The sequence below is a fragment of the Pituophis catenifer genome, unplaced genomic scaffold (genome assembly GCF_029215685.1).
Source record: "Pituophis catenifer annectens isolate HBS135680 unplaced genomic scaffold, rPitCat1.0.hap2 SCAF_1, whole genome shotgun sequence".
Taxonomy (NCBI): Eukaryota; Metazoa; Chordata; class Lepidosauria; order Squamata; family Colubridae; genus Pituophis; species Pituophis catenifer.
The window spans coordinates 49,645,489-49,672,232 of record NW_027256881.1 but is presented as its reverse complement, the minus strand read 5'-3'; the positions used below and the strand labels follow the sequence as shown (position 1 = coordinate 49,672,232).

The window sequence follows — 26,744 nt, the reverse complement described above, 5'->3', positions numbered from 1 at the left end:
TTAAGTTCAAGCTTTTTTTCTCCAGATCTGCCAGGTGGTTTTCCCTTCTTTAAAATGGTTTAGAGAAATGTGTAGAAGGTAAAGGTACTAGTCAGCGGTGGGTTCTACTTACCTTTATTACCGGTTTACAATGGGAGCGTGCACACATGCTTGCTTCGCTCACGCACGTTTCTGCACATGCACAGAAGTTCCTGTGCATGCGCAGATCGTCCATTATGATATCCGGGCAGGTGGGCGGAGCCTCCCGCCGCTTTTACTATTGGTTTGCAAGAACCAGACAGAACTGAGAGCAACCCACCACTGGTACTAGTTTATAGACAATTATATTGCCTAAAACATTAGAGCTAACTCCAGGGGCTAGAAAACATTATACTTTTGTTATTTGCTTATGAATTTCTCCCTGACCGTATGACAAATGAAACAAACAAAATGTTAAAAAGTTATGATATTTATGTAGTTACTTACCAAGCACATCTAAATTATATTAAAGTAACCAAAATATCTTTACAATCCCCAAGGCATGTCACAACATTTGAGCACCCCTAATGTTTGGAAGCTGAAAACTGAAAAATTTGACTAGTCCTAAATTATGATATCATTTCTCAACCTTGGCAATGTGTAGATTTCAATTCCCAGAATTCTCTGGCAGGATGAAGTTGAAGCTCACACATCTTAACGTTTCCAAGAGAAACATACTCATCAATGGGCTTTCAAATTAAGCATGCAAAGACACCTGAATAAATGTAATTAATATAAACCTCTTGATGACAACTGATTTTTGATTAATTGTCCAAAGTAAATCAAAATGATAAAGTAGTACTTGATGTACATTTGTCTAGTGACGATTCAAAGTTATAACGGCACTGAAAAAAGTGACTTATGACCATTTTTCAAATTTACAACTGTTGCAGCATTCCCATGGTCAGGTGATCTAAATTTGGGTGCTTGGCAACTGGCATGCATTTATTTCCAATGACTTGGGGTCATGTGATCACCTTTTGTGACCATTTGACAAGCAAGTCAATGAGGAAACCAGATTCACTTAACAAATGTGTTGCTAACTTAACTGCAGTGATTTACTGTGGCAACTAAGATTGTAAAATGGAGCAAAACTCAATTAACAACTGTCTTGAAATTTTTGGCTCATTTATGGTTCTAAATTGAGGACTACCCGTACATGGATCTGGGAAATATTTAACTAAACTTTTTAAAATATTTAACTTGCTGCCATTTATCATGCAATGTAGACAAAGAAAACAGTCACAAAATTGATTTCACTGAAATAAAATCATAGAGTTAATCCACTTCAATTGACCGAAATATATAGACAAGTCTTGGCACGTACTACAACTTTTTCAATATGAGAAGGACTATTTGATATCACTTGAGATACAGAAATAAAAAATGAACAACTGAAATACACTGTATAAAATTATCAATGACCTATTTTATGTATTTTTGCAGATACTGCCACTTCCATATATATCTAGTAATAAGAAATAATGCTCTTTTGCTATAGTATTTTCCATTATTGTTCTTTAATCAAGGCTCTTCTGGCAATTTTTTCAAAATCCAAGATTGCAGTTTTTCTAGCTCACTTTTGCTTAGCTCATGATAAAGGTTTGGTAGACTCAGAAATGTAGTTGTTACTCCCAGAGCTTTTAATGTTTTGTTGGTTTCTTCTCCCCAAGAATACAGAACCAGTTCATCAGCAGTTCCATGACACTGAAACAATTCTGGGAGTGCTCTTTCATTCTTCTCCAGTGCCTAGTAGCAAAAGAGACATTAACAATCTTAAATCATGTACACTTTTAACAAAAAGGGAATAGATGTCCACAGTGGTCAGATCCAATTTTTTTTACTACTGGTTCTGTGGGCGTGGCTTGGTGGGCGTGGTGTCGCTTGGTTGGGCATGGCAGGGGAAGGATACTGCAAAATCTTCATTCCCACCCCACTCCAGGGGAAGGATACTGCAAAATCTCCATTCCCACCCCACTCCAGGGAAAGGATACTGCAAAATCTCCATTCCCACCCCACTCCAGGGGAAGGATACTGCAAAATCCCCATTCCCCCCCCACTCCTGGGGGAAGGATATTGCAAAATCTCCATTCCCATCCCACTCTGGAGCCAGCCAGAGGTGGTATTTGCTGGTTCTCTGAACTACTCAAAATTTCCGCTGCCGGTTCTCCGAACTGCTCAAAAGTTCCACTACTGGTTCTCCAGAACCTGTCAGAACCTGCTGGATTTCACCCCTGGATGTCCAGACTGGTGTCTGAATTCATTATCTTCCCCATTTAAAAGACAGACAATTGGACAATAAGGGAGTGTGCAATTTTATGCAATGAAAATAGTATGAACAGAAATGTTCCACCTGGCCCCACCACCTAAAATACCTAATATTTTATACATGTAGGATGAAGGTCTGCATTGGAAGGCCCCTATAAACAAGCAGGTCCTTTATGCAATGTTCATCTTGCATGATCACAATTCTAAATCAGGCAAGGACTCTACAAAACTGCAGCAGACTCCTTACCTCAAACTTGCTTTCCAACACACAAGAACAAGGAGACAGGACAAGTATGTGAAAGAGGGATATACCCACTAGCAAATCCCTGTTGTCTCATGCATAAGTGTTAATGAGTTTTCAGAGAACCAAGCAAAGCAATTTACTAGGGCCTCAAATGGAAATGCCCACAAACAAAGGCAAGGCTTCAACTGCATGAACTTTGCCTCTGAGCTATAGCTTCTCACCAAATCTCTGCTGAAGAAAAAATACTCTGGAAGAAACTAGAATTATGTAACTCCATTAATGGAAAGAACCCTTCTGTCCCTGCCCTCGTATATGGCACAATATTACAACTATCATTTACTTTTGGCCAACTTTTGGATGGGTAGGAACAGACTCAGACTCAACCCATCCAAGACTGAGTGGCTGTGGATGCCGGCATGTCAGGATCTAGAGGTACCATCTTTAGTGATAGGAGGGGAGACTCTTACCCCCTCCGCTAGGGTTCGCAATCTGGTGTCCTCCTGGATTCTCGGCTGTCCATGGATGACCATCTGACGGCCGTAACCGGTGGGCCTTTGCACAAGTACGTCTTGTGCGCCAGTTGCGCCCTTTCCTAGACCAAGATGCCCTTGCCACGGTCACCCACGCCCTTGTTACTTCTTGCTTGGATCACTGCAACGCCCTCTACATGGGGCTGCCCTTGGGATGCATCCGGAGGCTCCAGTTGGTCCAGAATGCGGCCGTGCAGGTAGTTACCTCATTACTCCCGTGCAACACCTCTCCTGCGCAAGCTGCACTGGCTGCCGGTTGCTCTCCGGGTCCGTTTCAAGGGATGGTGCTTACCTATAAAGCCCTACATGGCTAAGGCCCGGGGTACTTGCAGGACCATCTTCTGCCTTCCTCCCACTATCCCGTGCGCTCCCACAGAGCAGGCCTCCTCAGGGTGCCGTCAGCCAAACAGTGTCATCTGGCGGCCCCCAGGGGGAGAGCATTCTCTGTCGGAGCGCCGACCCTCTGGAACGATTTGCCCACCGAGCTCAGAATAGCCCCGGACCTCCTCTCCTTTCACCGCAAACTGAAGACGTGGCTCTTCCATCAAATAACTTGATCTGCTAGGGGTTGCACAAACTGTAATAATTTTAAATATGGTTTTTAAGGGGTTTTTAATTTATTTTGTTATTTTGTGATTTGTATTATTGATTGTTGTTGTAAGCCGCCCTGAGTCCTTCAGGAGAATGGCGACATATAAATCGCAAAAATAAATAAATAAATAAATAAACTGTTCCTGTTCTTAACCTATTTGGTCAAGGATTCCTTCAAGAGAAGGAAACAAGAAAATTATATAACCAAGGCAGATTTTTACAAGCTTATAAGGTATTAATGAACTCTTTTATTGAAGTAATTTGAATTCCATAGAAAAATATAGCATTGGCAATCCATGTATGGACAATCTTGAACTTTACAAAATGAAAAGCGTAGTGGACTTTTTGTGCATAGTTTAAGTCTTACAGATGAATTCCCATATGCTCCACCAATTGTTTATTTGATTTATAACTTGCCATTCTGATAAAAGAAAATGTCCAACAAACAAAAACAATTCAGTAGATGAAACAAATACAGCTACTTCATAATGAATTTTACTGTCTATTTTTTGCCAATTCTGGAATAATTTTATGACTACAAGGTGGAACTGCAGATTTTTAAAAAGCTAATGAGGATGTACCTGGTAAACAGCTGAATTTTTATTGAGAAAACTTGAAAGAGCAAATACTCCGGCCACCTCTTGGTGATATCTGTAAGCCAAATGGAAAGCCATGCCTCCACCCATTGAAAAACCACCTGTGGATATATTTTAAAGACAAAAAAAGAAAAAAAAAAGAAGAAAGAAAGAGAGATTAAAACTTTACACATTTAAAAGATTTCAGAACTGTTTTCTTTTGTTCCCAAACAAATGTGCTGCATATATTGTATATTTTTAAATAAGAGTTTTTCCTCCCTTAAAATAATTACTAGTGAGGAGAGACTGTTAGATTCCCTGACCACAAGGTAATAGAAAAATAAGCAATGATTAGGTGATACAAATAATACAGCAAATGGCTGAAAAGCAAGCAGGAGACTTGGTGTTATATTTGTCATTTGACTGGCAAATGCCTCACTTTCTCAAACCACTCTTTGGATTTTATAAATTTACAATTCTTTTGATGAATTAACTTTACTTTAAGACAATAAGATATATTTCACATTTCTTAAGACTTGAGATAACTGATTTTGTGGTAAACTCAAAATCTGTTTCATATTTCTTGCATCCTTGCCATATTTATTTTATTACCTTTTAAAATTGTTCATAAAAGTGAATTATTGGTTTAGTGTTTATAAAGCTAATACATATTGAAAACTACATGACAGACAGCTAATGGAGCTGATCCAAAGAGAACCACAAATGCTTTAATTGGATCTGTAGCAATTATCTTTTAAAAGTTTCATAAATCTCATTAATTTTTTCTGGCTGAGGATTGATGGTTGGTTAAATGTCCCTGAGAATGGCCTTGTGAGCAGGGACAGCACTGTGGTGGAAATGCCAGTCAGGAACCAGTTATATGGCGATCACCCCCTTGTGCCCTGGAAGAGCTGCTCCTTGCAAGGAGATCACAGGAACTGAATCTTTTTGTGGCTGATCATTGTTGATATGAATTTAGATTCTCCAAATGCCATTTGGAGATACTCCAAATGGCAGGGAAAATAAAAGACTCTTGGTGAAGTACCTTCTTTTTACACTAAGAAGAGGGGGAGAAGCTATCCTAAAGGATTATAACTGTAAAACAGATTGTGATTCAAGAAAGTTTTGAAATGATAAAAGGGTAGCAATTTTAGAAACATTTGTGACCAGAAACAATTTATGGACTTTCCATAAAAAAATAAAAATGAACTTGTGAATTGGTGACTTTGATTAGAAATGAGGGTCGACTTCCGGTTTGCTCTTCGTAGCCACCAGACGGTCTCTTGGGACCGCCAGCCCCTTCGCCTGTAAAGAGCCGCCTGTACAGCGCAAAGGCGGCTCGAAAAACCCCATTTCCAGGAGGAAATGTGGGATAGAGCAGGTGAGTGCAGGTAGAGCTCTCCGTAGCCCCCAGGGGTTTTTTTTTTTTACTCTTGGGGGCGGGCGGAGGAATGCTCCCTATAGCACTCGCCGCCCGCTCCGGGCGTTGGGAGACTTCTGCCTTTTTGCAGAACAAGGCTACGAAGACAAGCCTTTTAAGATATTTAACAGATTAACTAAAGATGATGAGATTTGGATTTGGATCTGTGACCCTAAATTGCAAGTATTAATACTTATTTTACAAAGGATATTCAACAAAGTAAAAAAGACCTTTTAAAATGGCGATTGCCGAAACTGGAGCAGGGAAGCTGAAAAGAGAAAGTCCTTCCGTTTCTTATTAAGTTACAAAATAGCAGAATAAATGCTCCTGGTTACATTTGAAGGGATTTGAGCTGGATCTGTGACCTCGAATTGCAAGTATTTCACTTATTTTATAACAATTATTGAAGAAGGAAAAGGAAAAGGAAAAAAGAATCTTTAAAAAGGGCGACTGCCGAGGCTTGAGAAGGGGCTGAAAGGGAGAGTCCTTCCGTTTCTTATTGAGATACAAAGTAGCTGAATAAATATTTTTGGCTACACTTTAAAATAAAGCTCTACTTTTGTGTTTTTTCTTTTCCTGGAGATTTGATATTCATCTTGGTTGGAAAGAGGTTTTTTTTTTTTCTCTGCTGCCTCTCTTTTCTTTTTAAGAAAAATAGTTTGTCTGTGTTGAAACATGGCATTAAAGTTGGATAAACAAGCAATGGGGGGGGATTCCCCCATTAACAAACTACGTGACCAAGTTTTAAAGCTCCAGTCTCAGAAAACCGGTTTTAATATAATTGAATTTCTTTTGGAGGAGATTGTAAGAAGGGATGAGATTGTGAATCAGAATTTTGAAAAATTTAAGCAGGAAATTAAAGAATTAGTGCAATTAAAGTTTGATATTTTGAATCGAAAGATTATTAAAATGGCTAATGATCTTGTAGGATTTATGACTAAGTTGGATGAAAATACTAACTTATTAGAGTCTAAAGTGGAAGAAATTGAGGACAATTTGGATAATAAAATACAAAAAATTGAAAATGATTTGACAAATACTCAAGACAATAGCTCAGAAGAAAAATCTAAAATGGAGGTTGAACAAAAGTCTTGTAATGTAGAAAATTTACAACAACGGATTGAAAGAGAGGTCTTAATGATGCATTATAATTTTACAGAATATGCGATCAGACTCAGAGGTTTACAGGAAAATAACAGAGATGATTTAAGGAAAATATCTTCTGAAATTCTGGCTGGGATTTTAAAGGTTCAACCTGGGGAAGTGTTTTGTAGGATTGATAGAGTGTACAGAATAAACTCCTGGATTGCAAAGCAAAGGCAATTGCCTAGAGATGTGGTGATTTATTTTACAGACAAGGAAATTAGGAATAAAATTGTGCAAAATTCCTTCAATTCTACTTTGCAATTGTATGGAAGGAAGATATGGATCTACAAAGAGCTTCCCCCCAAGATGTTAATGGAAAGGAAGAAATTTGGTTTTCTGGTGACTGAGTTAAAATACAGAAATATTCCATTTAGGTGGAATGCCCCAGTTGGCATAATATTGAGATATCAAGGAGAAAGATACCAATTAGATACTGTTGAAAAAGCGGAAGAATTTTATCAAAAAATTTTGAAAATAAACTTAACATCTATAGGCACAATACAGGATAAGCAGAAGGAGTTGGAAATAAAGGGAAAACATCGAATTACAGAGGTTGTGGTAGACAAACTGTCTTTGGATTCTCTTGATACTCCAGCTGGATTATCTACAAATATGAGAGAAGCGGCATCTGATTTCAACGTGATGATCCAACAAGATCAGTTTATAAAGCAGAATGAAAACCGATCAGTTGATATGCAACTTGTAGAAAGGAAAACAGGATGGAAATCAAACCCACAAAAAGAAAAGAAAAAAAGAAATAGGTCTCATAAAAACAGAAATTTCTAAACTAAGCAACGGTGAAGCCAGTGATTTTAAAAAAAATGAATGAATATGTGAAAAGATAGTGGAGGCGAAGTATTGGTTAATATCATCCTGAGGACAGTGACAGACCTCTGCAATGCCGTAATTTTGGGATGTGAAAAGAGCCTTAATCTGTTGGATTTGAATTATCTATTTTGGATTTCTTTTCTTGTACTGATAAATATATTATAATTATTCTGAGCTACAAGGCAAGAGAGTTACGTTGGGGCATGCAGAAGATCTGGTTGTTACCCATTACGATGATGGGAATTAATAATCCTGATGAAAGCCACAATTACAACTATATGGAATACAATTATAATGTCACTCGGGTGGTTGTTTTTATTTTTATATATATATGAGGATATTCATTACTGATGGGGGCAGATGAAGACTGAAGACTTTGAACAAACTGTTGCACCAGGATGCTATGTTACCCAATTATGGATGGGGGACTCAACAATCTAGTGGAAAGACATCAAAGAAGATATTATATGGATTATAAATTTAAAGTTATTGTCTTTTTTTTTTTTAAATAACGGAATATATGTATATATATATATATATTAGTAGAGTGGGCAGATATTAAGAATTGAATTGTTGTGTATGGTAATTTTGTAGGAAAGTGGGTGGAAATATGTTAGTCTACTGATGGATTAGCTTAAGAAAAGGGATGTTTAAGTGATATATTTAGGGTAGTGGAGGAAATGGACAGAGTTGAATAAATGTTAAATTAGGATTTATGTGGAAGGCTGCTTTGAAATGTTATATTAATATACACAAAGAATAAATGTTAAAGTAGGATTTATTATACAGTCTTAAAGTGGAAGGTTGTTTTGAAATGTTGTAACAATACATAGATATAAGTTTTGGGGAGGACAAAAAGGGTAGATTATTGCTAAATTGGGGGTTATAATAATATTATGCTAAACTAGAAGTTATCATACAATGTTATAGCAGACTGCTTTTTTTTTTTTTTTGAAATGTATGGTAAAAGGGGAAAGTAATAATATTAATAATATTTTTAGTAAGTAAGGGTCAGTATATAGAGGAGAGAGTAAGGCGATGGTAAAATATTATGTAATCTGTTATGAATTAGGTTTTTGGTGTGAAGAAGTCACGGGGGGATGGGTGGCGAGGGGGGGTTAGGGAGGAGGGGGGGAAGGAAAAAAAGGAAAAATTTGTATTTGAAAACTTTTTCAATAAAAAAAAAAAGAAATGAGGCACAACATAATTTTGATACTTTCAAGAAAATTTCAATAATATTTTGTTAAACAATATTGTCAAAATTATGAAAGAAGACAGTTATGATATCTTTCTGAAGCATAGCAATACTTAGCAATAGAGCCTCAGCACATTGTCTAGGATGGACCAAAATTTAGTTGCTTCCTTTTCTAGAACCATCTCAGATTCTTAGGTCTTAGGTACTATTCCAATCAGGAATTTTCTAACTCAGTGTTTTCCAACTGTGTTGGACTGCAGAATATATTATCCACAGCATGATGTGCTATCTGGTAATGATGAGATTTGTAATCTATCTAGTCTGGAGTACACCAGGGTGGGAAAGATTAGTATTAATGGGACTAAGAAAATCTACATGTTTTGGCTTTCTCTCTTCCATTTTTCATCTTGTATCATGTCTACCACTATAAGGCTTTAGACAGATAAGATATTGTTTTCTAAAGAGCTTAGAAAACTTAAGGTATATTAATAAATTGGCATTCTTAGGCAAACTCTTTTGTCATTTTATGCAATATAACAATTTTCAAGAGATTAACAACTCTTGAAATAATTAGCCCAACTGGGTTCTATGTCATCATTTCTCTATAAATTGAATCAATAATGTTTCCTCTGCAACAGAAATCCAAAGTCACCAATCCTAGTTAGAATTAAGTTTGTTTCTAATAATAATGATTGATGTGAATACCTAAAAGCCATTAGTAACTAAAGACTTACAAACCCTTTGGCTGTTGAAACTTTCACAGCCATTCACCATATTTTTAGGCTTGCCTTGGCTTACAGGATAAGTTCTCCTACAAATGTAATATATTTCTCCTTACAAATCTTACCCAACAGTATTCTGTTTTTCCTGATGCCATTTTTAACTTCATCATCAATCAAACTGTTAAGTGCTTGACACATCACATCAATGGTTTCAGTATGTTCTGGGCAATCATTAGAGATCTTGTATCTGTCAAACCACACATTGGACAAAGACCCCCTCATTGGTGTATATGGTCTGAAAGAAAGATGGATGAGAAATGCATGAGGACAAATTTCATACAAAAGTTTTTTTGTGTTTTAGAATCATTCCCTTTGTACCTAGGAGACTGTGGTGTGTAAAACTGCCATTCAATCATGGAGGTAAGACAAAACTACATCAAACAGCTATGTTTGTTTAAACAAGACCTGACTCATTTTTAAGGGTATGTATGTCTATAGAACATTAAGAGCAAATAGGCTGTTCCTATGCAGGAATCTAACCTCACGTTTGCCAATTATTTTCCTAAACTTGGTTGTGTGTATCTTTGCTTTAGAGGTTTTCTTATCATAGATTAAGAAATATGGAATACAAACAGCCTATATTTAGAGCAACTACTCAGATCCCTAAGTAAAGTGACAAACCTTTAAACTCGGAATGCAGCTCCTCTCCCATTAGCCTTGCTTTACTCCTTATATCATACAATTAACTGCAATTTATTCTACAAAGTTGTGAGAGAAAACAAAAATATAAAGCTAATGTTGCTCTAAAGCATGTTTTTTTAAAATAGTAGTTACAGAAATCCATAATTAAAGAAATACTCCCATCCATAATTAGAGAAACACTTGATAGAATAGGGCATATTAATTCTCTTAAATTCTTGAGTTTCTTGGATAATCAGTGTTAACAGTTTCAACATCAGTAACCAATATTAAATGTATTAAGAAACATTTTCTAAACCTTCAAAAAGTCAACACTGTACTAAGAGGTTCTTCACACAGCTTATGCCCTTTGCAGATATCCACTAATAAAGGACAACCCATCAATTTGAACAAAACAATGTTTTTTTTTAAGGAATGAAGATTTTTTAAAATAAAAGGCTGTTTAGGAAGACACTATTAATCCTTTAAAAAAAAAAGTCTGTCAAAAAGAAAGATGTGTAATTCCATTTCTTCCAAAATTAAGCTCTGGAATCTAGCCCGCAGTCCCAGAACTGTCGATCCAGTTTAGTAGAAAAATAAACATATGTCAGATAAGGAATGATACATTCTGAATCTGAAGAATAATGGGTAGTAAGGAAGTCTCAGCAATGCAAAATACACTGCCCTCCTTTTTTTTAAGTTAAGATTTTTTCTTATAAAACGGTTAGCAGTAAATTTAGGTAGACATGTTTGTAGGAATGATGCCATCTCTTCTACATTAGAGAAGCTAAGTTTTCTTTTCCCAATACTCAAGTTTGAAATAGATCGGTCCACTGGTGGTAGCTTCTGATGGCTCTTGGCTTCCAGTTCACTGGCAACAGAAGAACTCAGGGTCAGCATGGGTGCCAATTGCCATACTAAAGAATAGCTCTGCACATATGCATGTTTTGTCAACTCAGCTTCTTTGTTGTAATAAATGCTTCCCAGCTGAAGTTTCTTTTAATCCCATGAATATAATCCAAGAAAGCTAAGCAAAGTTTTAAGTGTCCTCAGTTTCAACATGGGAGATTTAACCACTTGGCTAGCTCTTATCCTTTTATATTCTACCCACTGAAGATGGATGTATAGGCTTAATTATTTTTCTGAATCTGAGCCTCTGGTTGTGCAAAAGTATTTCTCAGGCATTATATTCAGTGCTGTAAGATAGCCTTCCTTCCCAAACCTCAAAATGTATTCCAATTTCTAAAGAAGGAAAATATTTGCTTAATTTAACAATGATTTTAACATTTATTCATAATCCATAAATTCATATTCATTGGCATAACTACATCTGGGCAAGGAGTCTGGATATATAGGTAGTCCTCAACTTACAAGATTAATTTAATGACCATTTAAAGTTACAGCACTGAAAAAAGGATTTATGACTGTTTTTCACACTTACAACCATTGCAGCATCCTTATGATCACATCATCAAAATTCAAATGCTTGGCAACTGGTTCATATTTAGGACAGTTGCAATGTCCTGGGGTGATGTGATTCCCTTTTGTGATTTTCTGACAAGCAAAGTCAACGGGGAAACCCAACTGACTTAACAACTGTGCTAATTTATCAACTGCAGTGATTCACTTAACAACTGTGGCAAGAAAGGTTGTAAAATGGGCAAAACACATTTAACAACTATCTCACTTAGAAACAGAAACGTGGTGCTCATTTGTAGATGTAAGCAGAGAACTACCTGTAGTTAGGCAAGAGGAATCAAAAGTGAATCAAAATATGAGCAGAACACATATTTGCAGTTCTAAAAATTTGAGGAATAAGGGCTATCGAAAACTTTCAAAATGAAGCAGATCATAAAAGAGACCACACTAGGGAATATTTTAATGAAGTTATATTTCACTTGTGTGCAACATGTTAAGTGCTGCAGTAAAAAACAAACAAACCCTCAAGACCCGGTTGCCCATGTTGAGAATAGTTTTTCAGACACTGGAGGCAGGAGGTTTGAATAACCCTCTTATTTAGATTAGGAAATCTTGTTACAGCTTCATATTCTTATTCTGAAGGACTATTTGCCTTAGATATAATTTATGGACCAACCTGAAGTTACTATCAGTATTCTTTGTACCCTGTTTTCCCCAAAAGAAGACATCCCCTGATAATAAGCCCAATCAGGCTTTTGAGTGCATGGCAATAAGGCCAAGTGCTTATTTCAGGGTTCAAAAACATATAAGACAGGGTCTTATTTTTGGGGAAACAGGGTAATTGAACAAAAATACAATTATGAATGCATTATGATGGGTTTAATTGGAAACATACATTTCTTTTACTGTTCCACTTTTATAAGTGTATGTATTCAGTAATACCAATCAAGCATTAGACAAACAATCATTATTGACTTGAATTTTTTTTTTGATGCACCATTCCTCAAAATGAAATTCTGATGCTGTTTACCTGCACCTCTTTCAACATCACTGTTATTGATGTAATGGTATTCAGAAGTATCTGATTAAAAGGTTCTACCCATGTAACGTATGCCAGAAAGACCTAGTATATCATTGATTCATAACAGATTCTCCTACACCCCCCTCCCCCAAAGAAATGCACCAGATATATAGGCATAAACCAGGACAGAGAAAGAAGTAGGCAATGAAAATTTGTTTAGTTTGTTTATACAACTTTGCATGTGACTAAAAACACTCTTTGTTGGTAGAAAGCAGTAAATTGAACCAGGCAACACTTGATCAATCAGAACAAATACTGCAGAGAAATTCTTAGATAAAATGTATAATAAAAGAAATTAGGTAATAATCTTCTAGAGAGGAAAACTGTTACCCTGAGATTTGATAAACGGAACAATATGTAACAATGATTCTGTCAAGGTATTAGTGAAACAATAAAAAAATAGAGAATCTTCCTTACTAAAAGAACAATTGATACATCAAGAACCATGCACAGCACTAAATCTTAATATATAGCCATGGTAAAGCTGTAGCAAGCTGCCAAAATAATTTCAAATGCTTAGAACATGACTTTGCAGAGATAATCCTCCTTTCACATTAAGTATCTTGCAGGAAGCGCTCTGAAGAAAGCTTGGGGAATCAATTCTACCACATGATATTTATACATATACAAAAGGGTACAGCTTTACTTTCATTGTCATGGCTGCTTACTTACCTGTTTTGACTCTCCCTCCCTCCCCCCCGTTCATTGCGGTGTAGAAATTTAGAAAGAACTGAATATAATTATGTTTCCTATGTAGAGTTAGTTATGTTTTTACCCTGTTTTCCCCAAAATAAGATATCCCCTGATAATAAGCCCAATCGGGCTTTTGAGTGCATGGCAATAAGGCCAAGCACTTATTTCAGAGTTCAAAAAAATATAAGACAGGGTCTTATTTTCGGGGAAACACAATATTTTAAGAAATTATAGATATGTTACTTCAAAATGCATGATTCTTTTATGTTCAATCTATTTTTAGTTGAAGGAAGCTAGCCAGGCAAACAAGATGGTTAGAACAATTAAAAGGTGGTGAAAGATGTATCAATGCCAAAAATGCTGTCCAAATATTTATCACAGTTAATTCTACTTGCGCTCATTCAATGCCTAATAACTTCACCAGTATATATTTACTTTTTTGATACTGAGATCAACATTCTGCTTTTTTGATTAAATGATTCTGAAAAATTTCTAAATAATTACTTTGCATGGTTATGTATAATATCTTACAAAAATGAAATCTACCTGTATACTAAAGAACTGAGTCCTAAAGAATGTATATTTGGGTTATTTTATATAGCAAGAATGCATTTTTCCTGGAAATGGTAAGTTTAGAAACTTTTTGACTAGTGAATAAATTATGACATAAATGATTATGCTGAGTCTTCTTAACAAATGATTCAATCCATTATTTAAATTGTTTACTCCTTGTATAATGTTTTTTATTTACCATATTTTTTGGACTATAAGATGCACCGGTATATAAGATGCACCAAAATTTTGAAGAAGTAAGCAAGAAAAATTTTTTTTGCCCTCCCAGGGCCCCAGGAGTATTCTGCAGGCCTCCCAAACCCTCTGCGCATCTCATTTTTTGCAAAAAAAAAAAAAAAGGATGCTCCTATGGGCTGGGAAGAGCAAAAACGCGACACGTGGGGCGGTTTGGGAGGCCAAAAACGGGCCCATTTTCACCCATTTTTTGCAAAAACAGGGGCATTTCTGCCCTGCCCAGCCCACAGGAGCCTTCTGCAGGCCTCCCAAAGCCTCTGTGCCCCCCGTTTTTTGCAAAAATGGGACGTGCAGGGTGGGCTTTCGGGAGGCCAAAAATGGCTGTATTTGGTGTATAAGGCGCACCAACATTTCCACCCTCTTTTAGGGGGAGGGGGAGAAATGCATCTTCTACTCTGAAAAGTACGGTAATCTTTGGTGAGTGTTCATTTTTATTTTACATATGTTTGACAATGGCTTAATAAAAACTATTCAATTTTTTAAAAATAATGTATTTAAATTAATTCCACCCTGATTGCTATATAGCTCCATACTGTGCGGAGGGTTGAAGAATAACAGGCATTAGATATCTTTAAATCAGCTCTCCACAAGCTGAAGCCCTAGAGATCCAGGCAAACTTTAAATGCAGACTCTATAGACTTTCAAAATTAGTTCATTTCTAGAAGAATTTTTATACTCCTTTCATAAAAACTCAGAAGCAGTTTACAAAAGTAACACTATTATTCCATAATAAAAAAGAGTCTAATGTGAGATTCAACTAGATCATGGTATAAACAAAATGAAAAAAGAATACAGAAAGTTCTCCAAGTTAATCTTGGCACAGGACAATTACATAGACATATCTAGGTTATTTTCTTTACAATAATATGGAAGTGATCTATTATTGCCTTTTTACAGGTTGGAGTTTTTCTCCCAGACTAAGTCTCCAACTCTGGAATTTCCAGCAATTTCCCAATCATATACTAACTGGTTCTGACCCGTTTATCTTTTTTAGTATGAATCAAAGACATTTAAATAAGAACAAAAAGCAGCCACTGTAATAGAACTATTAGGAAATTTTATAGCTGGAGAAAGTCAACATAAAATGGGGAAACTATAGCTCCTCCAGCTCCTATAACTTCAGGGAACATTAAAAAGCAGATACCTAGAGACCTATAATTCTAAAAAAGAAATTTTGGAATATAATGCTAATATATAAAATTACCACTGTAACTTTATTTAGAATAGAAAAATGAATTCTACACAAAAACAACATCATTTATGGACTCTTTCTATTTGAGTATCTCATGAAATTCTAGCTTTATTGAATTTTCATTGGATTGCTTTGTATGTGTAAATAAAAATACTGTGAAACAATCAGAAAAATGTGACCATAGTTAAAATTGGTAAAAAAGAGTAGGAATCCGACTGAGCTATTTGAGTGAGTTATCCGTAGCAAGTTTCCCAATACAATTCTATCAATTCATCTCCATTGCTATCAACAGGGTTTTTATGAGTCAAGTATCTGCCAATTTATTTAAAATAGTGTCAAACTGACTGATGATTCTGTATCACAGCCAAAGAAGAGAGAATTGCTACAAGGAACTCAGGAAAAAAAACTGCATTGAAAGCTTAAAAAAAAAGTCTGCACTATTCTACAAAGCCATTTTCCAAGGCTCCATAAATATTTTCTTAAATGGAAAGAGATCAACATTCTTCACAATATGTACAATAAAAACTGCAAAAGTTATCTGCCGGTAACTGAAAAGTGCATGTAGAGTCCATGGTCTAGCTAGGTTCAGTTTGGATTTAGAGTGGGAAGGATTGTGAGAAGGAAATGCACAAAGATTCCTTGACCTAGATTTAGTGAAGCGTAACAAGGTACAGTTATTTCAAAAAGTTGGGACAACATAATTTTAACTTGAACACGTTACCTGCTATAATGCCAATTTAAACTATCACTTTCTATTTAAGAGAAATATAAGAAATATTCTTTCTTGATTTAGGCATTCAACAGTTGCTGTAACAACAAGTTGCTCCGCTAGCAGCTGTAACAGTATTTAAAGTATTAGCCATGCCTGCTCAAAAAGAGAGAAAAAAAGCATTTTGAGAGACGTGGCAGCAGATGCTATTTTTAAAATCCCAACCAAAGTTGCAACACATTTAATCACAATAATCAAGGTTTGCGGGAATTAAAAGATGAAATTATATATCATAAGAGAAAGCTGAATCAGTTGTTTTTCAGCACTGTAAATAATTAAGTGACCTATGGAAATATAAAGCAGGTTTTCTACATAATCCTTAACCTATAAATTACTTAATCTTTGCAAGATTATTATTTGGCCACAATTATAAATCTTCTAGAAACTGGTTGTTGGAAAATACAGCCCTTAAATGTATTTTTTGCAATGACTATTAAGGAAAAAGGGAGAGGTTAGTAAATTCACAAAATGAATCAGTTGTTTCAATTGGTCACCAGCTAATGCACAAAACACTGCAACTTTGACAAATTGGAAAAAAGTGAAGTGAATAATAACAATAAAGCTAACCCTCAAATCTACACCCGTTTTAATAGCCATGACCACCGACAGCCTGATTGTAACAGAAACTCCAGTTGAAAACAGAACTGTCAGTTACTAAAACAAATACCACCACTGTTCTCCACAAGATTTTTACTTACAAGATTAAAGAAATTCTCCCCCCCGCTTTTTTTTTTTAAGCAAAATTGTCTGATGATACTACAACACATAGGAGCTCATGAGAAACTCCACTGTACTATTGTAATAACTGAAAGTTGACTTCTAGCCTACTCAGTATTGCTTCATCTGACTGGCAGAGGGTCTTTATGGTTTTAAATGGACAAAAATATTTTGTAACAGTGGTAGCATGATCCATTTTGATCTGGAGACTAAATCCGAGTCTTTTTTATGTAAAATGTGCACTCTAAATGAGCTATCCTTATATTCCCATATATTCCCATTCAGTGATCATGATCTATTGGTACAGAGAACGGTTGTTAAGGAATATAGTTATTAAGCAGCGAAACTCTGAACCTAAAGTTAATAGTATGAAATCCTCCAATAATTCTCCCCAAATTGCTATAGTAATGAAGGCTGTGCAGATCTCTGAAGAGGTGTTTCACTTCAACAATGTCACACTTCTAGCCAGTAAAGCAGCCATAGGCTTTGCTTGTAACTCTCACGTCAACCTTTATCAAGATTGATCAGCCAGCAGGAAACTTCTATAGTTCAGTAAATGAAATTAGGCAGTAGACAGCAGTTAAATCAGACTCGTGAGATTACACTGGCAAACTATTTACAATTTATGATATCAAGAAGAACTTTTTCCCCCCCTTATAAATTAAAACTGGAAGATTTGTTTTTAAATTCAGAAAGGCAGGAAAAAAAAATCTGTTCCCTTGATCAACTCCCAAACCATTCTGTCACTGGAGTACTATTATTGCTAATGTGGCATAATCCAGTTTTGATGAGCTGGTTTTGGTATGCCCTGGCTCTCTTTCTTCAGATGATGTTCCTATTCATATAAGGTCAGCAAGCCAAATATATTGCAAGTAGGCACACCAATCAAAGGAAATAGAAAGCAGCCATAATCTCGGAGATATTAACTTCTAGTTTTGAGAAAAAGCATCCCCTATCTCAGTGTTTTCCAACTTGCCAAATTAAGATGTGTGGACTTCAACCTCCAGAATTCCTCAGGCAGAATGCTGGCTGAAGAATTGTGGGAGCTGAAGTTCACGCATCTTGACAGGTTGACAGGTTTGAAAAGCACTGCTCTATCAGAAGGATTCACAACAAATGTTCTTCTAATCAGAACTGAGCTTTTCAGCCAGATCTACCATGTTGGTCAAGCATTATTTATTTATTATTTATTAATTTTATTTATTGCTGAAAGTACACTAGATTTTTAGGTAAACAGCATTTAGTAAAAGTCTAAGGTCACTTTTAAGAGACCCAGTCAGTCTCCTATCACAAAAAGTTAAAAATATCCGCTCTCACAATGATCATGTTATACTTGGCATGCTAAGTGTTGATTTGAGGGTGTAAGGCCAATTTTAGAGTGAGATGGTTTACCCTTTTGGCATGAGGGCGACGAATCTAATTTACTTCAGTAATTCTATTTGACTATGCAGTATATCAAGTCTGAAGTTTTTGAAAGCAAATGAAGGCAGCACTGGCTATGATGTAAGCCATACTTTTGTTCGTACTGTCCTTCCTCTGATTAGAACTGCCATTCCCATCATCTTTTCTAAAGCCTTTGAATGGAGAACATTTAATAGAAGAGAAAGAACGTGTCTTTGGCAACTTTCTTCCAATAACTGGAATGTAAGAACAGCAAATCCACTGCAGATAAACCCAGGAAATACCAAGATTTGTGATTTTCCTCCATTGCCTTTGAATGCTTCTCTAACAAATAACATTTGTTGTTTTCTTGGAAGGAATATAGTAAAGCCTCTCAAGCTTTTACATTCCTATGCAGAGACACCAGTAAAGTACAAGCGAATGGCCCAGCTTCACTTCAGAGAGCTATCTGGATTCCCAACTGCTGGAGTCAACTAGGACTGTGCCATGGTGTCCCACCATGATGCTGCCAATTGATATGTTGAGGTGGATTGTTTTGCTTTGATGGAAATCCCTTTTTTGCACATGCACAAAAAATATTATCAAACTCCAATGCAACAACTGTCTCAACTAGCAAATCTGTTGTGACCACTTGGACATTTTATGTTGTGAACTGGTATCAAGGAGCACTTAACAGAATGCCAACTGAAGTAGCTGTTTATTCTATAAACCCTGAAATCATTTTAATTGCATTACATATGGATTTTGCAAACCTTATTTCATTATGTTCATAATCACCTGAAAAACTAATGCAAAAATTATCAAAGGGAAGACTTAGCAGTGTAATAGTTCTGCCTATTTATCTGGAGAATGAAACTGAGATTGTCTGTTATATTTGAATATGCATTTGAAACTTGATCTTTTAGGAATAGGTACAGAACCCGATCTATGAAAAGACACAGACTTAAAGGATTTTCTGCCAAAATCTATTCTATGTCCATTTACAAAATACTTGCAACATAACTTCATTTGCTCTGTTTCAACTTGTTACTGAATTATATCCAGGAAGGTGACAGCATAGCAACTCTGTGATTTACTCCCCAGCTGCCAGTGTCATATGCAAAGTGACATTTTTAATTACATACAACAAATAAAAGGTTGGAAAAGAATAGCCTATAAAATCTATTGAAGTTTTAAATCAAGTTACATAAATGCTTTGCTGTAAAAACCAAGAAACAATGCAGACAAGCTAACCTGGCAGCTAAAATTCAATTTGATTAGGACACCAACTCAGTATCAACTCTTAGCAATCAGAAAAATAGATTTGGCTATTTTTGTCCCCAATCTAGTTCTTCAGGCTCCTAATGTTGTGCCCACTGCCACTGTAAGCGAGGCCATCTATCTTGATGTTTCTTGCTGCCTTCTGATCTTTTCTTCCATCTTTCCCAGCATTATAGTTTTATCTAAAGAATCATATAAAGAGTCTTTATATAATGTGAATGAAGTATGATAATTTGAGGTTGCTCATTTCTGCCTTCAATGAGAGTTCTGGATTCATTTGTTTAGTTATTAATTTGTTTGTTTTCTTGGCTATCCATAGTATTCTCGGGACCAACATCAAAATGCAAAAATATCAATACTCTTTTTATCCTGCTTCTTCCAAATTAACTGTATAATTCTAACCTTTTTAAGCACAGGCATGTTATATATCTCAATATATTTTCCAAGGCTTTTACTACTACTCTACCATGCGCTTAGACTGCAGTCCTTTCTTAACTGTTTGTTCCTTTACTGCTTGTTTAGTTGATCCTAAAAGGTAGAAAATACCCACCATTTCAATCTCTTGAAATGGTTTCTTCAATAAGGCTGGTTGCTGTACCTACTGCCATTACTTCTGTCTTCTTTATATATATAACTTTAGCTCGTTTCCACTTTTCTTCATGACTTTCATTATTAAAGCTGTCAGATCATTCACTATCAGACACTATCAAAGTAGTGTCTTCAGAATAGTGTAGGCTATTGTTATTTTTCCTCCAATTTTAAAAATATTCCAATGCAACTTCCTACAGTAGATGTTTCACATACAGGTTGAATAAATAAGGTGATAGTATATAGCCTTGTCTCATTCCTTTGCCTTCCTGGAGTCATTCTGCTTTGCACCATTTTGTTTGAAATGCAGCTTCCTAATCTGTGTATAGATTTCACATGAAGACAATGTATTACAAGACAATGTCTGACTTCTGAATGACACATTTCAGACATTTGTGACATGACAGACACAATTTAAGTCTGTTTATAATTAATGAAGCACATATAGAGTTCTTTTTTATATTCTTTGACTTGCTCAATTATTAGCATGAATGAATAATCTTGTTCCTTGGCCTCTTCTAAACCCATTTGAACATCTGGCGTCTCTCTTTGCATGTTGGGATATAATCTGGGTTGGATGATCTGAAGCATTATTTTGCTAGCATGTGAAATTAAAGACACTGTAAGATAATTTGCACATTTTATTAAATCTTCTTTTCATCGGTATTGGTATGTAGACTGATCTCTTTCAATATACTGGCCACTATGCTGTTCTCCAAATTTGCTGGCAGAGATTGATTATAATCTTTACTGATTCTTCTTCTGTTACTTGCCACATTTCTGTATATTCCTGTAGCCTTCTGACTTGGTAATATGTGGGGTATTGATCTAACTTCATCTACAGTAGTAGGAAATGATCCACTTGGAATCAGTTACTATCTCTCCATTTGTATCCTTTAACATACTGGTTCAAGGTCAGAACTTACTTTTGGGTCAGAAATGTTCAGCCTTTCGCCCCCAAAGTGTTAAAAAACTATTTTCTTGCATCAGTCATCTACTTGACAGAAAACACTGCATGCTAGTTTTTGATCCATTCAACTCAGATGTTCATCTTAATTCAACCTGCAGCAGAACATAAGCGGGAGTTCAATTTCTCAAACCTGGTTCAAATGGTGCCTCCGTTTATTTTTTTATAACAATTTTATTTCAAATTACAATTAAAACTAATACAAATAAAAAATATAACGAATAAGAGAAGGTTCAGAAAAGAAAAATTGGGGGGGGGGGGAGAATATAGCAAAGAAAAAAATTTAAAAGCAATGACTTTCCCCTTCATTACAAATATAATTTTAGTAACTTATCGCATTTTTCTTAAAATGCAGCTAATGATCTCTTTTCCCCATATGCTCTCTTTTATAAACAGATCCATAAAAAGTCATCATTTTAATCCAGATATCAGCAAAAATTCCCTAAGTGTTGCCAGAGATAACAACATATCAATTTTAATCTTAATCAAATAAAGCAACTTTATTATTTTACTTAACCATCTTGATCTTTAGTCCCTTCTGATAATTTCCTAGAACTTGATTTATTTTCATTTTCTACTTTGTCCCTTCTCACAAAATTCTTCAAGCTTTAACAAGTTTCTTTTGTAAATCCAATACATGTCCTCTCTTTGCCTGGAGAGGGATCATTGAAGACCCAGTCTACTCACTCTACTTTTTATGAAACTGTCTTCAGTCCGCCATTTCTTCCCTGGAAGTCCCGATATCTTTGTGTTTAGATCACAGTATACAAGAAGTGATATGCAATCCCTCTCGTCTCTGAGTTGTGCTTGATATCAGTAAGAATTGTGGGTGTGCCACTGCTCTTTGCAACAGAAAGCCTTTGGATGCATATGATAGCTTTCTCATGAACTGGAACTCTATTTGCTGCTTCTCAAACAGAATCTAGAATTTTAGAGTTAGAAGGATTCTCAAAAGTAATTTAATCCAACCTTGTTGGAAGATCTACTAAAACATTTCTGAAATGCTGAATTTTACATGAGAATGTTTTATCTGAATAGATGTTAACCATAGAAATGAAAGAGTACCTGAATGCAACTGTGTTTCTCTTTAGTTTATAAAAACACCCTAGAAAGCTAGGATTAATTATATTAACTTGAGAAATTCTTGGGAAATAAGGGTTTTATAAGAAGCTGGAAAAATAAGCCTTATTTAAACCATGGTTTCGTAACTTGGCATTTTTTATATTTCTAGGATCAGCTATAATTTTTTGACTTACTTTTCCATTTAGCTGAGAGGGCAGGAAAAGTCTTTGTGATGAGCTGGATGAAGATATTTTATCCCTAAGGGAAGAAAATGAGGATACTTTGCAAGTTTAGAAAAAATAATTGGTAAGTAACGAAGGAAAAGCAGTTCTCTAAGCTTAGGACATTTGAGACTTGAGAGGTGTGCCCAGTTCAGCTGTCTTTTATTAGGATCCCTACTGGATTTGTTCTTACCTCTATAAGTAACTTCACTTACTAAAGAAAGAAAGAACAAGTCAGAGAGATACTGATTTCTGAAACATGAGTGGAACTTCAAATCCTTACAAAAATTAGCTTCTATCTTTTCAATATAATTTAGACTACTAGTAGATTTAGACTACTAAAAATAAGAAAGAACACAATACCTGGCAGGAGCTGTTGGATAAATGACTTTTATATGTTGGAAAGACAAATCTTGCTTCAAAACCTGCTTGATCCAGTCTCTTACCCCTTGACCAGTATCACCTGAATAACAGACAGATAGAACTGAATTAGACATCTATACAACGGAGCAATGTGAACTGTCTTATGAACCTGTCTTATGAATAAGAGCCTGGTGGCGCAGCAGACCAATAGCCTGTTATTAACATTCAGCTGCCTGCAATTACTGCAAGTTCGAATCTCCCCAGGCTCAAGGTTGACTCAGCCTTCCATCCTTTCTAAGGTAGGTAAATTGAGGACCCAGTTTGTGGGGGCAATAAGCTGACTTTGTATAAATATACAAAAGTATGAAGGCTATTGCTTAACGCATTGTAAGCCGCCCTGACTCTCTGGAGAAGGGTGGCATATAAATCAAATTAAAATAAAAAAAATAAAAAATGAACCTCAGAATTCATCTTGTACAATTTTCTTTTTTCAAACTTCATTTTAGAAAAGATACAGCTGGTTGCTTATAGAAAGCCTAATGGGCAACTGGTTTCCAAACATCAACAATAAATAAAAAGGTAGTCCTTGATTAAGTGTTGTACCTTATGATTCTTGATGAACGTATCTTTTCTTTTATGTACACTGTGAGCACATGCACTAAGACAATTCCTTGTGTGTCTAATCACACTTGACCAATAAAAAATTCTATTCTATTCTATTCTATTCTATTCTATTCTATTCTATTCTATTCTATTCACAATGTAATGGAGCTTGCCCATTATGGTAAATGATAGCAGTCTCATGTAAAATGAGACTTATGACCATTTTTGTGCGGGGTCGTTAAGTGAATCACTGCAGTTGCTACACATTCCTGATATTGTTAAGTGAACCCATTATTTACCATGGGGCCTTTTTGCCAAAAACTGGAAGAAAATGCTGTAAATTGTGGTCATATGACCACAGGACCCTGCAAATGCAAGCCAGATGCCAGGTCCCCAGAATGTGTGGATAGTCTTTGAAACTGAGTTATAAATACCTTTGGAAGGGTCTGTCATAAGTTTGAACAGTCATGAAACAATTGATTATAAGTCAAGGCCTGTACCCATCTCCACTAAGGAAGTCCCTGCCCTACTCAGTGCAAGAATCCAACTTTTTGTAGAGTTCTTGTCTCTGCTTTAATGCATCCAATGAAGGAGCACATGCTACTTCTCTGATAGCTGGTTGATTCAACAACCAAACTGATGTTATTGTTTAGAATTTTTCTCTTAACATTTAACTGGAATTTTCTTTCTGTAACAATTCCACGATTTATACTCTGAAGTGATAGATAGCAGATCTTGTCCTTCTACTATGGGAGAGATAATTGAATATTCCATTTATATTTCAACATGATACACAGAACTAGACCAATTGGTTTGACCAATACATCATAAACTACAATTTCTTGTAAGGTGGACCCCCTGCTTTGGTTGACACAGCCCTACATCAGTGCAACCCTAAAACTCTGTTATTTTTAAAAAGAAAATGCCAATCAACAAATGGCTGATCTTAATTATGATAGGTCTGGCTCTCTTAAAGGAAATGGTAACTATTGATATTACTTTTTACTGTAAAAGGGAAAACCTGAAAATTCCAATACTTGAATAGCAAATACAGATTTTTAAAGAGTTCTCCAAATTATTGTGGATAAAGGGGGAACAGTTCCATATTGTTATTAGTGACAATAGAGGTTTATAGCATATGTCAATCATATGACAATCATATGACAATGACAATGAGGGTGAGTATCTTGAGCAGAGCATAAACAAGACAACTGGAGTGTTAGCTATGGGGAAACTGCCAGCAGCCTCCTTGATTATGATGAGCATAATTTAAATCAATCATTTTTCTAAGCAACAAGCATTGCTATTGCTACAGCTTAACACTAGTGCTTCTTATTTTCAGCTACTCTGCTCTGTGGAGATATGTTTAATGTGAATTACAGGGTGTTTACCCTGGAGCAGCCACTGTTACAGGTAGTCAACCTATGACCCCAACTGAATTTGTTGCTAAGCAACACAGTTAAGTGAGTTGCACCCCATTTTGCAACTTTTTGCCACAGTTAAGCAAATCACTGCAGTTGCTGAGTGAATCTGGCTTCTCCCAGTGATTTTGCTGGTTGGAAATTGGTTGGGTAGGTTACAAATGGTGATCACATGACCTCAAGACAGTGCAACAGTCATAAATACATACCAGTTATGTAAGCATCCAAATTTTCATTGCATGATGATGGGGATGCTGCAGTTGTTAAGCGTAAAAACCAGTCCTAAGTCATTTTTTTCAGTGCCAGTGTCACTTAGGTCAGTAAATGAATGGCTGTAAGTCAAAGACTATTTGTATCTGCATGATTGTAACAATTTGTAAAAGGAAAGCCACAAATATGTAGGCATCTGTACAGCTGCCTATGCAAATAGGGGTATCATATGAATGGTCTTTCCATACATTAATCTATTTGATGTCGAAAAGCACTGGGAACACGAAAGGTACACATCTGTATGAACTGGATCAGATATAAAAACACTCCAGAACACACAAGACCCCTGCACTATGTTGCACATGTCTGAACAAAGTTTATACTGCCCTCAGAATCAGAACAGAGCTGAAAGGGACCTTGGAGGTCTTCTAGTCCAGCCCCTGCTCAAGCAGGAGATCCTATACCATTTCAGACAAGTGGCTGTCCAGTCCCTTCTTAAAAACCTCCAGTGATGAAACACCCACAACTTTCGAAGGCAGGTTGTTCCACTGGTTAATTGTCCTCACTGTTAGGAAGTTTCTCCTTAATTCCAGGTTGCTTCTCTCCCTGATTAGTTTCCAACCATTATTTCTTGTCCTGCCTTCTGTTGCTTTGGAAAATAAATTGACTCCCCCCCCCTCCTCTTTGTGGCAGCCTCTCAAATACTGGAATACTGCTATCATGTGCCCCCTTAGTCCTTCTTTTCTCTACACTAGCCAAACCCAAATCCTGCAACCATTCTTCATACATCAGCAATAACCTGCTGTTAGATTGGCAACTGCGCTGGATTTGACAATGAACAACTGTGATTGTATTCATTTAGAATTATGCCATTCTGAACAATTAACGCATCATTACGAGGAACGGTGGAATTACGAGGCAGTTTTTTAAGAAAGGAAGAAAATTAGAGCAATAAACATCCTCCCGGGGCAGCCTTTCCCTTCCTAAGTACCTCTCTGGGAGGGTTCACACATTGGGGGTTTACTGAACAAACCACGAGGGTTTTTGTCCCCTTCCACACGCAAGTCCTGTAAACCAAAACGATGCGAACCGCGTCACGGGCTTAATGCACGCGTGAACCTCTTTCGGTGAAAAGGCCCCACGAGCTAGCCCAGAGATTGTCGCCCCCAGCAGACCATCTTGGGATCGGGAGCCTCCACCTGAGCCATGGAGAAAGATCACAGAAGCCGTGTGTCTCCCCGCCGGGCTCACCGCTACCAGGCTCTTCTGCAACGCCGTCTGAACAGCCATATCGCCTATTTCCTTCCCCAGGCCGAAGTGGGGGTGGGGGGTGTAGAAAAAGCAAAAGCAACCAGGCCGCCGCTTACGGCGCAGCCGCGCTTGGGAGGCGCACGGAGCTTCTGGCAGCAAAGTTCCGCCTCCCACCAGTTCAGCGAAAGTGGCTCGGATCGGAGGATCTGTTGCTCGTTTGGATGAGAGGAGGTGGGAAGAAGTGCTGTGATGTTCCAGGCAATGCTGTGTTAAACCGATTTCAAGCCTTTGAAATAGTTGGCTGTGAACGCGCTAAATGGTACGAGTTGGCATTTTCAAGGGAAAACGCCAAGAGAAAAGGGCGCAAAGTCTGTTAAAGAAAATAACGCTGTATTTTGAAGAGAATGACACCCGCTTGCTCACAGATATCTTTTACCTGTGTTTTTCCGCCCTCAGTTTTTCCAAGAACCCACTATCTGATAATCAGCGCAGTTCTAAACATTC

The 26,744-nt window shown here is 36.6% G+C and overlaps 1 protein-coding gene across 3 annotated transcripts; it reads right to left on the bottom strand.

The window, feature by feature from the left end:
- Positions 1-422: 422 nt before the first annotated feature.
- Positions 423-26,335, bottom strand: LYPLAL1 (lysophospholipase like 1). Of its 3 annotated transcripts, XM_070949076.1 has the most exons (6): positions 26,189-26,335; positions 24,989-25,033; positions 22,756-22,855; positions 9,663-9,832; positions 4,233-4,348; positions 423-1,767 (listed from the first exon to the last, which is right to left on the bottom strand). In XM_070949076.1, exons 1-6 carry the CDS (start codon positions 26,277-26,279, stop codon positions 1,543-1,545), a joined length of 747 nt encoding a protein of 248 aa, XP_070805177.1. In that variant the 5' UTR covers positions 26,280-26,335; the 3' UTR covers positions 423-1,542. The 3 variants fall into 3 exon arrangements, with proteins under 3 accessions (XP_070805177.1, XP_070805186.1, XP_070805195.1); XM_070949085.1 differs by lacking the exon at positions 24,989-25,033; XM_070949094.1 differs by lacking the exons at positions 24,989-25,033; positions 26,189-26,335 and adding an exon at positions 25,981-26,163.
- Positions 26,336-26,744: the final 409 nt, after the last annotated feature.

What these genes read in the sequence shown, in the direction of transcription:
- LYPLAL1 (XM_070949076.1), bottom strand. Translation starts at nt 26,279, where the DNA reads ATGGCTGTTCAGACGGCGTTGCAGAAGAGCCTGGTAGCGGTGAGCCCG. An exon ending in GATCTTTCTCCATGGCTCAG is followed by an intron (nt 25,034 to 26,188) that starts GTGGAGGCTCCC and finishes TAACAACTGCAG; the next exon opens with CATCCCCATCATCATGCAAT. An exon ending in TTTGGATGCTTACATAACTG is followed by an intron (nt 22,856 to 24,988) that starts GTATGTATTTAT and finishes TCTGTTATTCAG; the next exon opens with GTGATACTGGTCAAGGGGTA.